The 14535-nt window shown below is 60.6% G+C and overlaps 2 protein-coding genes across 4 annotated transcripts in view; one reads left to right on the top strand and one right to left on the bottom strand.

Moving 5' to 3' along the window:
* Nucleotides 1-9389, top strand: part of NOC2L (NOC2 like nucleolar associated transcriptional repressor) — a 41272-nt gene extending 31883 nt beyond the window's left edge. For all 3 annotated transcript variants that reach the window (XM_027855504.1, XM_027855505.1, XM_027855503.1), the window contains 5 exons: nucleotides 1880-2023; nucleotides 2763-2876; nucleotides 4291-4426; nucleotides 8684-8824; nucleotides 9182-9389. In XM_027855504.1, coding sequence (XP_027711305.1) covers nucleotides 1880-2023; nucleotides 2763-2876; nucleotides 4291-4426; nucleotides 8684-8824; nucleotides 9182-9279 — 633 coding nt within the window. In that variant the 3' untranslated portion in view covers nucleotides 9280-9389. The remainder of the gene's footprint in view (nucleotides 1-1879; nucleotides 2024-2762; nucleotides 2877-4290; nucleotides 4427-8683; nucleotides 8825-9181) is intronic.
* The window catches only part of SAMD11 (sterile alpha motif domain containing 11), a 40748-nt gene continuing 35545 nt past the window's right edge, over nucleotides 9333-14535 (bottom strand). The window contains 8 exon segments of the mRNA XM_027855507.1: nucleotides 9333-10201; nucleotides 10669-10779; nucleotides 11453-11580; nucleotides 12009-12069; nucleotides 12071-12593; nucleotides 12775-12853; nucleotides 13074-13186; nucleotides 14075-14276. Of these exon segments, the coding sequence (XP_027711308.1) occupies nucleotides 9956-10201; nucleotides 10669-10779; nucleotides 11453-11580; nucleotides 12009-12069; nucleotides 12071-12593; nucleotides 12775-12853; nucleotides 13074-13186; nucleotides 14075-14276 (1463 nt within the window). The 3' untranslated portion in view covers nucleotides 9333-9955.

The raw sequence follows: 14535 nt of genomic DNA, 5'->3' as shown, positions 1-14535 counted from the left end.
TCTCTCATATACCTGATTACACACAGATAGGCAGTGTCGCCCTCTCTGTCACACAGACACACACACGCACACACACGTGCAGTCATTACCGTCTCATATACCTGATTACACACACACACCCACGTTCTGATACTACCTTCTTCAGTCGTCCTTCCTGCACATGACGCCTCTCTCGGCCGGGCCTGGGTCTCCACATCAGTGACAGCTCCTTCCATGCAGGGGGAGACCTGCTCTTGGGTCAAGACCCCAGTGTCCAGGCCTGGGCAGAGGGTCCGTGCGAATGGCAGGGTGGGCCCATCATGGCGGGAGCCCTTGATCTCCTCTGCCTCTCTCCCCTCTCTCCATCTCCTTCTCTCTTCTTCCTCTTTGACCTTCAGACCGTCAGCTTCCTTTCTCAGAGTGAGGACAGGTTTATTTATGTCGTGGGAACAGACCTCATCAGAACTCGGGGAGAATAGCATTTTCTACCAGTGAGCAGCCTCTAGCCCTGGGCGCCATAGAGCTGCAGCCTCAATCAGGCAGCCAGCGGCTCAGCACCTACTGTGTGCCGGGCCTGTGGCCTTAGGCACTGGTTATACAGACAAACACGAACTGGTGCCTGCCCTCTCGAAGCTTACGTTCTGTAAGGGGAATCAGCATGTCCACCTGTCTAGACAGAGGTTCAGCTGGTTCCAGGTGGGCAGTGGTGCTAGGAGCCAGGGCTGTGCCTTGGGCAGCAGGTGGTGCCCGAGCTAAGCTTGGAGGGATCCTGAGGGATGGGGCCTGTTGGGCCTTGGGAAAGCCTGTGCCAGGGTCCAGGGGCAGGGGATGGAGCCTCTCTGGTATGAGAGGGAGGGCCAGGAAGACTGGAAAGGCAGGAAGGGTCAGGTCATGAGCGTTTTGGGTCCTAGTGGTAATAGGCAGCCATGCGGCGGGGGAGGCTTCCAGAAGGCAGACCCACTCACAGGCCCCTGAGGGGGTGCAGGGGTGAGGCGATGAGGTTGGGCCGTCAGGGCGGCTGTCCTAGGGGAAATCTGATGGGAAGTCATTGGGCCTGTGACCCTGGGGTCCCAGGAGGAGTGTGGTGCCCTTCACGGTGAGGGTCTCTAGCTGAGCAGCCCCAAGCCTGGCCCCTGCAGAAGGTCGGTAGGAAGAGTGGGCCTGCGTGCAGCCCCTGGTGTATCTGGGCTGTGGTTGGCATTCCTAGGGCCCAGTCCTTCACTGACTTGTGACCCAGCCTAAGGTGTCCAGGAGGTGCCCACCTTTCCTGGTCTCCCCAGGCTCTCCTCCTGCACTCTCCCACCCCTGCTTGTGGTGTTCTGACTGGTGAGGATTGTATTGGGGAATTCTCTGTCTGGGAGAATTCCTTCAGAAGGCAGATGCCCATCATTGGCCCTTGAGATACCTGGCTAGGAGTTGGCAGTGATGGGGGGGGTGCGGGGGGAGTTTGGGGTCTTTCAGAGAATGAGTTTGGGACCATTCTGTCTCGTCTAGGGCCTGTCCGGGCCTCCCTACCACCGTAGGCTCATGCCCTAGGTCACTCAGGGCTGACTGGCTGGCATGGTCCTTCTCAGGGACACTCAGGCCAGCTCACATGGCCTTCCAGGGTCACTTGGCCCAGTTTGGATGGTGGTTATCAGACCCAGGGTCCCTTGGGCCAGCTCACAGAGTCGTCTCCCCAGAGGGCTAGTCCCCGAGCCCGGCCAGGCCGTGTCTCAGGGGTGAGGAGGTCCCAGGAGGACTGGGTGGGCAGCGGGGGACGCCCTCCTGCCCCTCACATTGAGAAGCAGCTTCTGGGTTTGGGGAGCTGCTCTGAGTCCAGGGTGAGGAGGTTTTCAGGAATCTGCCCTGGGAAATGCAAAAACTCTTTAGCTGTCCCCCTTCCTGTTTCCTGTGACAGTTCAAATCCTTCCTGAAGGATTGCAAGGTGGCCAACTACTGTAAGCAGATCCGCCAGTTACTGGAGAAGATACAGGAGAATGTCTCATACATCTCCAGCCGGCGGCAAAAGGCCGCCTTCGGTGTGTCCAACCAGCAAGCTGTGGTGAGTGCTTGCGAGCGCTGGCTGGCACGGGGAGGGGTCCCCTCTGCCCAGAGGAGCATGGGTACACCCTTCCCTGGTGGGGCAGGGCCTTGGCAGTGGGGGCCCCAGCCCAGGCAGCTGATGGGCAGCTAGAGATGGCTGGTATTTGTAGGAGTCTGGAGAGGAAGCCAGAGCCCCCCGGGTGCCCTGGTTCAGGGAGGAGTGGGATTTGACTTGACTGGGGCCACATCTGTATAGGTCTGCCCTGGCCTGGAGAGCCTCTGCCCTCTGCTCTTGGGGGCCCCGGAGTCATGAGCGCCCGTGCCTCACAGGAAGCACGTTGGCACCTGCAGCCTCCTCCCCCACACACAGGGTCCCTGGTGCAGGCTGCTCTCCCAGTTATCCAGGCTTCCCCTTGGAGCCCACTCATGGGCCCGGATGCCACTCACTGCCTGGAGGCTTTGGGTACCAAAGTTTATTGCTTTGTAAAGAGAGCCGAGCTGGGCCTCGAGCAGCCAGCTGTGAGCCAGGCCCACACCTCAGGCCCTGGAGGTGCCACAGAAGGGAAGCCTCCTGTGGGATGCAGGGCAGGGCATCAGGCTCGGGCCGAACGTTAATAAAACTCTGGGGGAGGTAGGGGCGGGCACGGGGTGGGCACGCGCCAGCCCAGGCTGAGGCACCAGCCACAGTTTGTGGGTCACCCTCCCGAGGGGAGTCCTGTGACGATCCCCAGAATCTGAGGCGACGGGTATGTCCTCAGGATGCCTGGGAGAAGCAGGTGCGGGCCGAGGGCACGCCGCTCACCAGGTACTACAGCTACTGGAAGAAGCTGAGAGATAAGGAGATCCTTTTGGAGATCAGCGGCAAAGAGAGGGTGAGGGGCCTGAGGGGCTGCGGCTGGGGCTGAAGGGGCCGGGGGGCTGCCCTGGGGCTGGGGTGGCCAAGGGACTGCATGGGGGCAGGGAGAGACAGTCGGCGCTGCTCAGGCCTGGCTTCCGTGGAACATGGAGAGAAGGCCAGACAGAGGCTTAGGGGAAAACACACACACACACACACACACACACACACACACACACAGAGTCACACAAATGTGCTTCATGTGCATGTGCACCATGCATGCATACACAACACCACAACATACAGCAATGTATAGAAACATACATATAAATACAAACACACCACGTGAAACACTGGCCCCCATTATGCCCTCCACACATATGCATGCATGCCATGCACACGACATGCGCCTCAGACAGATGACACAGATGTATGTAGCTCCCTCACATAACAAACACCACACATGTGATAGGATACATGTACACTTATACAAGTGGACCACAGCACGTTTACACAAACATATATTGGAACGCAGACACACAATACACACCTTCCATATGGACAGCACAGCACAAGCGTAACACACGTGTGTAAACACAGATGTACCACATGCAACACAGAAACACACAACATGAACACACCACGTGTGTGAGACAGCCCATACCACAAATACAACGTGTGTATGTGAGATGCGGATGCACATGGTACACATAAACGGAACACACACCCATGTATACATGCATGTGTACATTGCACACATGCACAACACGTAGACACCACACGCACTACAGACAGCATACACGCACACGTACACCCCACACCACCCCATACAGACACATACCTGCCCCACACACACACACATGTTCACGCTTACACTCGCTGTGCCTACTGTTAGGGGCACTCAGGTGCTCAGCATCCGGGCTGTTTCTCCACCAGGCCCTTTGGGGGGCACGTTCTGTCCCTCACACTCTGGGGCTGGGGGCAGGATGCCGGGGATCCTGTCAGGGGCAGGGCCAGACAGTCTGGAGGGCACTTGCTGTGGAGACCCCCTCCCCCCCAAGAATGGAGCTTGGTAGGAAATGCCAGGCTTGATTTGATTTTTAATCTGTCTTCTGGGGTAAGAGCAGGGAGGGTGTCTCTTGGGACCATCGAATTAAGAATGGATCAAAGGCGGTACCCGAGCGGCCGTGCCTCATGCCATCCTCCCCATCAGGCCGGGGGTCAGCGCAGGGGTGTTTGTGGCTGGAGGGTCCGACAGTGGTTTATAGCTGCCTGTTAGGGTCATGATATGGGTAATTGAACCTCAGGAGAAGATTGATGGCCTGGTGGGTCGGAGGGCGGAGGCCAGAAGGACCTTGGCTGCTCTGGGCCGCCCTGCCCTCCCCTCCCTGCAGCTGGGGTCCAACAGGCTCTCCTTGGCTGGCCCCGTCTGGCCTTCATCTCCCCTCCAGCTGGAAGAGCTGAACTTCCCCGAGGTCAAGCGACGGAAACCGGAGGACAGGAAAGAGGAGGACAGAAAAGAATTCAGGGACCTCTTCGACCTGGACACAGACTCGGATGAGGAGGGTGAAGGCCTCTCGGTGAAAGGTGGGAAGCAGGGCCAGGGCCCTGGCTAAGCTGGGGAGAGGGCAGCATAGGCAGTGGCCTGGAGGCTGGACTGGCCAGCGTGGCGCAAAAGGGAAAGGGCTGGCCTTGGGTTTGAGGATGCCTCTGATGCAGAGAGACAGGCTACCTGACCCTGATCAGACTGGGTCTGCACGGGTGAAGGGGATCTTCACACGGGGAATTCCCTACTTCAGAGAAAGCAGTCTGCTTGGTGGGGGGGGGGGGGGGGGCTCGTCTGCTTTGTCCCACGAAGCTCAGGATGGATGTGGTGCGTGAGTGTCCCCACACGGCGAGGCTGGGCCACCGCGTGGGGATGGTGCGAGGTTAGGTGAGCTCAGAGGACCCGGGACCAGTGGCCCTTCCAGAGAGCCCAGGATGCCTCCCCCTCCTCTCCCTCCTTTTCCTCTTCCTCTTCTGTGGTGGCCACTGCTTCTGAACTGGACCACTCATCACCACTTCCTCTAGCTAGTTATCCAATCCTTCAGCTCACTCCCAAGCCAGAGGGTCAGGAATATTTTCAGTGTCCAGGCCCGAGCCCGAGCCCAGAGCGCCTTTCCGACGGGTGGGTAGCAGCATCCGGCCCAGATGCTGGGTCTGGAGGACTGCAAGCTCAGCCCCAGAGGGTTGGCCCCGGGGCAATGTGGGGGGAGGTACAGAGAGGTGGGTGGAGGCTGACCCCCCCTCCTCATGGAGGGGAGTGAGGGGAGAGAAGCTCCAGGGGCCTGGCTCAAGATCCGGGGTCTTTCCGTCAGCCTCGCCTGAGAGCGGGGCTGGGAGAAGCCCCCAGGTTTTGAGGGCTCGCAGTTTACTGTCGAGGAGGACGGTCATCGCTGTGTCCACGGCGTTCAGATCAGGAACTTGATCTTCGCATCATCCTCCAGTTTTGTGGATGGTCAAGCTGAGACTAACTTGCCCAGGGCCATGTGGCTTGTCAGTGTGCCTGAGGCAGGATTCGAATCAGGGTCTCCTGACTTCCACTCTAGCTCTGGGCCATCTCTAAGTCTGTCTGAAGGCGGGTTTTCCTAGATGTGTGTGTGTGTGTGTGTGTGTGTGTGTCCGTGTGTCCATCTGCCCGTGTCCACCTGTCCATGTGCACGTCCTTGGTCTGGTGGACCTATGTGTGACTGGGGCAGCTTTAGATGCTGCGGGGAGCCTCTGACCGCCTTAGCACCCCATGTGTTGTTTTTGTAAGAAGGGGTGACCCCAGCCTGCCCCCCCCCCGAGTCACCAGGGAGCAAAGCTGGAAAGCCTTTGCCCCTGGAGCTTGTGCCCAGCCCCTCTCTGAGGCTGGTCACAGGATCAGTGGACTTGGCCGTGCAGTGCGGAGAAGGAAACCAAGGCCCACAGTGGGTCCCAAAGTCCCAGGGGCAGGATGGGACACAGTGGAGTGCCTTTTCTTCCAGGCTGCCTTCATGCATCCTGTGCTGAAGCCAGGACTCAGGGCACAAAGGTCAGCCCGGCATGGCCCCCGAGGCCACTGGGGGAGTGACAGAGAGAGCCTCAGATGCTGGCCCAGGGATGCATTGGCGGTATCTGCCTCAGTTTACCTGTGCTAGGCTTTGGGTGCAAATCGATGTCTGGGAGCAGCTTTGCACATCATCATTCTTGTGGTTTGGAGGGATGAGAGCATGAGGTCTTGGGCCTAAGGCACCATTGTTCTAGTCAGTCTCATTTATTAAGCGCCTGCTGTGTGCCAGGCACTATGCTGTCGGAGCCTTGGGGGTACAAAGACAGACAAGACAGATCCTGCCCTCAAGGAGCACCCAGTCTAAGGGGGGAGACCCAGGCAAACAGCTCTGCGTGAAGCAGCTGTGGATGGGGTGAACAGGAAGGCTGGGGTGGAGGGCTTCCCTGGAGGACCTGAAGGGGCTGGGGAAGGCTGAAGCGGGGTGTAGAGGCAAGGAGGCCTGGGGGCCTGTGTGTGGGACCAGCCAGGCTGGGCCCTGCAGGGGAGGAAAGGCCTGGGAGGCTGAGGACGGGCGGGGATGCCAGCAGAGGGTCTGGCATGAGGCTTGTGGAGACAGCCCCAAGGAGGCCTCCGGGCCCCAGGCCTGGCTCTGTGCCTCCTGCCGCTGCCAGCCCTGCTCGTCTCGGGCTCCTTTGCTCCGGCCCAGCCCAGCCCTGGGCTCCTGGGGGGCCCTGAGGGATGGAGGGGGGAGAGCTCCCAGCCACCTGGCACATCTCCTGCCTTTGGCACTCCTTCCTCATCTGCCCCCAGTTACTCTTTCTTCAGTCTCAGAAGCTATTGCCTCAGTTCCCTCTGGACAGATGGCCCACCTCTGGGGTATGGCTGTGTCTGGGGCAGGGAGGTCCTCTCCTCTCCTCCTCTGAGAGGGCAGGGGCACCAGGCCCACAGGCTGTGGCCACCATCCCTGCTGGGGACTCTGGCCGCCCCTTCCTTGACCTCCCCTTCATGAGACAGCTTAAGCTCTGATGGAGAGACCTGTGTAAGAGGGAGCAGAGGGCTGAGGTGGTGTGCTCACACTGTCCAGAGGCTGTGTAGACCTGCCCGATGGGCAGGGAATGCCCACATGTATACTAATGAGCTGCTCTCCCTTTCCCAGTCTGGGCAGGGAGCCCAGGGCACAAGGAGCAAGGGGAGGAGGGTGGGTGGTTCTGAGCTACTTGGCAGGGTCCTGGACAAGGGGCAGGGCAGGGTGTCAGCAGTCCTAATTCCCCCCCTCCCGTCTATGGGGCCACACTTAAATGTACCACTTGGCAGGGCTGATGCTCCCTATGGGCAGCTAGGTGGGGCAGTGGAGTCTTGGAGTCAGGGAGACCTGAATTCAAATCCTGCCTCAGACACTGTGACCCTAGATGAGTCACTTCACCTCTGCCTGCCTCAGTTTCCTCACTTGTAAAATGGGGAGGATCCCCCTGCCTCCCAGGGTTGTGGTGATGCTCAAACGTGTTCCCATTTGTAAAGTGTCCCATTGCTGTTGCCTCTGGGGTTGAGGCCCATGCTGGCACACACAGGTGTCTCCCCACTGGGGACCCTCAGACATTGAAAGTGGGGAGGAGGGAGGTACCCTGCACCCGTTTTCAGGAGGGGGGCACCTCCTGAGTCTGTTACCCTGTGACCGTCTAGCCCAGGGCTCCAGGGATGGAGGAGGGGGAAGATGGGGCCTGACTTTCAGGCCCCCAGCCCAGGAATTCTCCTCATTGGGAAGCATTCAGCGGTCAGGTTCTTTTTTCACCCCAACTCTGATCCAAATCTAACTGTTCACTGGTGAGAGATGTGGAGAAAGGGCTCCTCGGGTGCGTGCCCCATCTCGGGCACTGGGGAGTTTGGGGGGCGTGGGCAGAGAGGTGGGGGCGGGACCTGTGCACCCAGAGCTGCCTGCAGAGCAGACCCACCTGCTACTGCACCCTTGTCCCCCACCCATCCCGGCTGCTGGAAGGAGGGACCTCTGGCAGCCTGGCCTTCCTGCTCAGCCCCTTCATCCCCGCCTCGCCCTCGGGCCTCGAGGGCCTGGCATCTGAGGCCTCAGAATTCCGACTGCTCCCCTCTTTTTACAGATGAGGAAACTGAGGCCCAGAGAGGGGAGGTAGCTGGTCCAGGGCCACACAAGTAGTCCCTCGCTCTCATTACCATCTGGGGAGGCCTGGGGAGATGAGCCTTGGCTTGGTGCCCCCAGAACCTCCTGGGGCTAGGGCAGGAGTCACCGCAGGAGTCTGACCTTTGGCCATCTGTGCTGGGGGGCAGGGGTCACTGGGCCTGATGCTGGCCTATCTGGGGGGTTGAGTCAGGTTTTGTGGGTGTAGCCTCAGCCCCTGGCTGTTAACTAGGTCTGCTCCGCTGTCTTGTCAATGGGGTGGGGGCAGTGCCTGGGGAGCCCCAAGACTGAGACCCCACAAAGCATGATTTGGGTGTGATGAGAGTTAACATGTGGCTGGGAGGGGGCGGGGGCCTGTGGGTGGTGGTGGTGGGGTGTCTGGCTGCTTCCAGCTCTGATGGATCTGTGTGTGGTGATGGGGAAGGAAGCCCATGAATTTCTCTCATTTACCCCCTGACAGGTCTCAGGCAGGGAGACAGGCCTGTCGGAGATTATTAATGACTCTGGGCAGGAGCCGGGTGCGATTAAGGGAGAGCCAGAGATGGGCCGTCACTGCGCCTGCCGCCCGAGTGGGGCCCAGCCGTGGCACTGATGGATTTGGGGAGGGGCCGGCCAGACTCCTGAGGCCCAACTGACCCTGCGGCCGGCTAGCCACAGCGAGTTTTCTGTGTCCGTGTTACAGGAAAGGCTGGTTCCAAGAAAGGCCGGGGTGAGGACAGTGACGGCGTTAGTGACAGCCTGGACGAGTCTTCTGGACTGAGCGGGGACAGTGAGGACCAAGAGGGTGGTGATGATGACGAGGACAGCGGCGGCGACTCCGAGGGTGAGAGGCTGTGGGACCAGGAGGCAGCCAAGCTCACCATCAGGGCCACATCCGGCCAGGGGCGGCCACTGACCAGGCTGGCATCGAGCGCCTCAGTGGTTCCTGTCTGGGCTCAGAGCCCAAATGGGGATGGGTGGGGGGGGGGCGGGCGGCCGGTCGGTGGGCTGGGGGGATGCAGGCCTCATCATAGGAGACACCGGCCAGCTGCTCCTTTCTCTCCTGCTATCTGGAAACAGCAGTGGCCTCAATAAATTAATTAGCACCATGATTAATTAGTGATGAGAAACCTCGGCTGCCTTGTTTCTCCCTGATAAAGCAGAATTACACCTGCAGCCTGTGCTCTCTTCCTCCCCCCAGGCCGAGAAGCCCCGAAGCTGCCCCCGGCTGAGCTGGAGAGACTGGCCCAGGGGGAGGCCGACGTGGTGGAGGAGCTGCAGCTCTCAGATGAAGACTGAGGCCTCTGCCTGCGCCCTGCCTGGTGTTCGCAAGGGAGGCTCAGAGAGGGAGGTTCAGATGTCAGGCTTTTATTGGTTTGTTCTTTACAGTATAAAGAAGCTTAAATGTACCGAGAAGTCTATTTAAGAAAAAAGTGGGTGGCACGTGCAGTTTGGGGGGAAGGGGGGTACTGTCAGTTCAGAGCTCAGGCCTCCAATCCACATGAGTGCCTCCACTTGCCGGGAGGCCAAGCCCACAGTCCCTCTGCCTCTCAGCCTGGCCAGACGGCGGCTGCCCTAGAGGCCTAGAAGCTCCCTCAGCCTGCCCACTTCTGCCGTGGCTTTTGTCTGTCTTTGGTATTGTTTGAAGTTGCTAGAAATGCATAGACACCTGAATCAGGAACTGAGTCCAGTCTGGGGGGTGTGGAGGCAGCCGGCCTCCCCAAGCTTGGCTGTTTGTCTCTGCTTCAGACCCTCGAAGCTGCTTCCAGAAATTCTTTGGATTTTTCCCCTCTCCTCCTGGGCCTCACAGTCCTGCTTTCCTGGGTTTCCCCCCCCCTTCCTTTTTTTTTTTTGGCCTCAAAAATACAAAGCTGGGCAAGGCAGGGAACGCCCCCGGGGCCAGATCCCCAGCCCGCCTGGCAGGGCCAGGGGTGAGGTGGTCCACAGCTGCCCTTGGCCAGGCAGTCCTGGGGAGTTAGGAGGGAGTCTTGGGCACATCCCCCATCCCCACCAGCAGGGAGGGAGTACCGTTCTCTTGTTTAGGGGATCCTCTGCTTGCCGAGAAGCTGCCCCCAAAGGGGGACGCGGTGTGGGCTGGGGAGGAGGGCTGACGCTCTCCCTCCACCTCCCTGTCCGTTGTCCCCCGAAGGCCTGGGGCCTGCAGAGGGAGGGCCACGGGGAAGCTGGTCATGTAGAAGAGTCTGCCCACACGCTTGGCCACCTGTAGGGGAGGAGAAGCGCGTTGGCTGGCCAGACACCAGGGGGGCCTGGGCCAGCTCTGCAGCTGCCTTGGCATCTGAGGCCCCTTAGCTCTACCCGGGAGGGCTAGGTACACAGTGCTAAGTCAGGTCTGGCTTCTGGGGCATTTGATTTGGGAACTGCCACAGGGTATCACTGCCTGCGGAAAAGGCCAAGGAGGGAGGGAGAGCAGGAGCCCAGGCTGGCCCAGGCTAAGGAGGGAGCTGAGCACAGAAGGAGCAGCATGCTCAAGGACACCCCCACCAAGCCTGAAGAACCCTGAGGCCCAGACAGGCTGCTTGTGGCTGGACTTCCAGCCTGCCCCAGCCCCTTTCCAGTGAAGTGGAAAGAGCAGTCTGAAGCCCAAGGACCTGCATTCAAACTCTAGCTCCCCTGCTTGGGGGGATGGCTAGGCTCCCCAGGGGGCCTTGTGGGGGCGGGGTGACTCACATGGGATCGGATCTTCAGGGCAGGGCCCAGCTTCAGCCCCATGGTAGTCAGCAGGTGCTCTTCGGTCAGCAGGGGCAGTGTCTCCCCATCGATGGCCTGTTCTCTGAATACCTAGGAATGAAGGTGGGGTGTGGTCAGCCTGTGGGAAGCTTCTTCTCCAAGGGGGGGCCACCAAGTGGGACAGCAGCCTCCAGGAGAGGCTGCCGCCTGAAGCACCCCCGAAGCCTGTCCACCTCTGAGCCCTCCCTGCTGCAGGCCCTGGGACAGCCCAAGGGTTTCCAGAGGGAGCTGAGGAGGGAAGCCAGGAAAGCAAAAAAAAAAATTGGTGCAACTCCCAGCAGAGAATGAAATCTTTCCCCCTCCCACCCCAATCTCCAATAGAAGACAAATCCCCTTTGTGCAGCTGGCCAAGCCAGGCTGGTTGGTGTGTGCAACCCCTGGGGCCAGACTGCCAGGGCTAAGCGACTCCTCTTCCCCTCTTCCCCCACTTACCCCACGGCCCACCCCCAGACTGGAGGAGAAACCTGGGCCATGCGAAGGGGAGTGTGTGGTTTTGTGGCCCAGTGTACACAAAGGCCATGGCCAGTGGGGGCCTATCCCACCTCAGACCTGAACAGAGGCCAAGGATTTGATGGTGGTGGCCCCCTGCCCCTCAAGGACTGAGAGTCGTGTTGGCTGCCCTGGAGCTGGGCACAGGAGGAAATAGCTATTGTCTGAGTGTCTGTGACTGGCTGGTGGGGGGGAGGGCAGAATCCATGGTGACATGACCCCTCCCCTCCCATACCGGAGCATACTCTCCACAGCCAGCCAGGCCACCCACGAAAGTGCACACGTCATCCACTGTCCACTTGCTGACGTCTTCAGGGCCCACAGTCTCCTCCCCACTGTCCAAGAACAGTCCCCCCATGGTGCCTGCATGAGGAAAGGGGGAGGGGGTGTCACTGGGGAGAGGAGCGCTTGATGGCAAGGAGGAAGGTCTGGGTCGTCCCAGTGTGCCCCCTCCCCCATGACAGCGCCGACCTCTGAGCCCTGGCCCATCTCAATCAGTCTGGGGAGGGACTCGGTCTGGCTCTTGGTTTCTGAGGTCCCCCCTTCCTCCCGCCCTGGCACCGCGGCACTAATGTTCTGTGGGCCCTTCGTCAATGCAGGGCTTTTGTCTGACTCTCAGCCAGCTGGGGGGTGCTTAAGGCAGTTTCTTCCCACTGGAGGCTACACAGGGACTAGATTCTCAGCACTCCCCTTTCACCAGCCCCACTGGGCGCACCCCGGCTGCACCAAGGGAGAGGAGGAGGAAGTGGCCTCTCTTTGGAGGCAGAGGAAGGAGGGGTAGACACACCTACCTGCGTGAAAGTAGGGGCTTATGGCGTAAGGGAGGCTCAGAGGCAGAGGGGGGGGGCAATGGGGCACCCAGGAGGGGTCCCTTCCCCTCAGCCCTGCCTCCCAGGCCATGCCCTGGAGAATCGCCACTGGGCCCACCGGTTGTGTCCTTCGGGCCATCACAGGTGCGGCGGGGAGCCTCCTCGCCATCCGACTCCTTGGACTCATCCGGGCTGTCCTGGGCCCGGACTCCCGGACCACTGGCTTCCTTGGCCTCTCCAGGCCTTCCGATCCCTTTTCGGGCAGCAGGACGCTGCCGGGCTTGTTCTCTGGGGGGTGTTGGGGGGCCTGGGCCCGGGCAGGGGGCTCCGTGGGGGGGCAGGGCCAAGAGGGGTGCCGAACTGTGCCTCAGCACCAGCATGGCACTACGCCTGCGCTGTAGGTCCTCATGTAGAGAGGAGGGGGGCAGGGAGTGGCTCTCAGGGCCTTCATGGGATCGAAGAGCAGGGTGTTCCTGGGGCAGCCCCAGTGGGTCCCCAGTCAGCAGCCTAGGCCTGTGCAGGGTCTCCAACTCCTTCTGCCTAAGTAGTTCTGCTGACATCTCCAGCCTGGGGGAGGAAGGGTGGGGTCAGGACATCCCTGCTTCAGCAGGCTGAGTACCAACCTCCCCCTCTCCCGAACCAAATGGACCTGGGCAGGGTGCCTCAGAGTGCCTGGGCCCACCTGCCAGCGCTAGGTCCCCTTCCTCTTCTCAGCTGCAGAGAGGGGGAATATCGGGGTCACCCTCACCTGGCCAGGCTCTGTTTTCGGAGGATGTCTTGCTGTCTGGCAAACATCTCAGCCTGAGCTGGCTGAAGGAAGCCATATCCTGGTGGAGAGGGCAGACAGACATGGCTGGGCAGTCCAGGGCCAGGCCACATGCCTTACCCCTCTTCTCCAGTGCCCACAAACCACCAGCCTGAAGCCCAAGTTTTGAGGAAACACCCAGAGGGGCCCCTACAGCTCAGTTCCCAGAGCTAAACCTAGACATGCACACGCGGGCGCATGCACAATCATATCCCCAGATACTGTCCCTCTCCCCTCCTCACCTGGGGTCTGGCACAGAGCTGAAGGCACACCCAGGAAGGGGGGTCTGAGGTGGGGTCCCAGGGCGATGTGGGGGGCATTCTGGGGCGACAGCAGTGATGGATGGGTCAGGTCCCTGAGGGTAGGAGAGAATCGAGCTAAGCGGGGGCACCCAGGAGGCCAGCTCAGTTAACCCTCTTCCCAGGTCCCCCCAAAGAGGTGGGGGAGGACTGAGAAGCAGATATTCCTGGGCAGCTTAAGAAGAGGCCTGTAGGGGGTTGGGGTACTCAGACTGCTGTGGGGGGCAGCCCTGTCTGCTGAAGGGGGGGGCACTTGTTCACTCCCACTTCCCAGAATCTCCCTTGGCCCCCGAGGCCCCCCTGCTCAGGCACTAATTGCGCCTCCGCCGCTGGGCGGGCAAGGGGAGGGGGGGAGCGGTCGATGCGCGCCTCGTTAAAGCCTCCATCAGGCCCTGCCCCCGCCCCCGGCGGCGCCAATTAATCTCGGGCGGCGGCGCGGAGGCGCTGACCTTGGCGGGCGCCGGGCCGGGCTGCGGCGGCAGTAATTACCCCGCTGCGCAGCGAGGCCAGCCTGAGGCCCTGGGGCACCCCTCACCTCTACCCACCCCTCACCCTCCGCAGCCCGCTGCGGGAACCAGCTCGGCTCAGCCCCCTCCCCGCCTAACACGAGGAGTTGGGTGAGGGGGGGGCGAGGGGGGAGGGAGTCTCCCTTTGAAATGCCCTCCCCCATTTTAAAATGAGCAAAGTGGCAGGTTGGGGACTTGTAGGCAGTTGAGTGCCTAACCTGGAGTGCGTTTGACAGTCTCTCCCTATCTGTGTGTCCCCACCCTCAGCGACCACAGAACAAGAGACCTCCTTATTGTCCACGGTGCCCACCCTCGGGTGCCAACCTCAGCCTTCACTTCCCCAGAGGCCGAACTCCCAGGGCTGCCCAGAGCGTTAGCTTCATGTAGAAGCTTCCCCACCCCTTTATGCCCCCAGGAGCTAACTCCCATGCCCCTTACCTATCTGAGAAGTGCCCAGTGACAGCTGTCTCCCTGTGGGGGGGAAGGCCCTGCTTCCGGCGCTGCCCGGACCCCCCTCCAGCCCCGCCTCCAACTCCAGCACCCGTAGAACTGCTGGAGGATGAAGGGAGATGGGGCTCCAAAGCCCCGGGGCTCCTCACGGCAGCTGCAGCTGCAACCTCTTGCCTGAGCCTCAAGAGATCTGGGGAGAGAGAGGGAGACCCCGTGAGCAGGCAGCCGAGAAACCCTGTAGCCATCCCAGGGATTTGGAACTTGACATTGGAGCCAAAGGCCAGAAAACAGGGCATGCCTCCCCCCTCCTCCCTCCCCCCAGGCTGAGTGCCTTAAGGACCAAAACTGGGAGGGTGAACACTGGGCAAAGCTAAGCTGTCTGAACGTGGGGAATGTTGAGAAGAGAGACCCAAAGCAGGGCCAGAAGAACAGAGGGCAGAGGGGACAAT

This window comes from Vombatus ursinus, unplaced genomic scaffold (genome assembly GCF_900497805.2).
Source record: "Vombatus ursinus unplaced genomic scaffold, bare-nosed wombat genome assembly UNPS02010822.1, whole genome shotgun sequence".
In the NCBI taxonomy this organism is placed as follows: Eukaryota; Metazoa; Chordata; class Mammalia; order Diprotodontia; family Vombatidae; genus Vombatus; species Vombatus ursinus.
The sequence above is the reverse complement of the archived record's forward strand: the minus strand, read 5'-3'. Positions and strand labels throughout refer to the sequence as shown.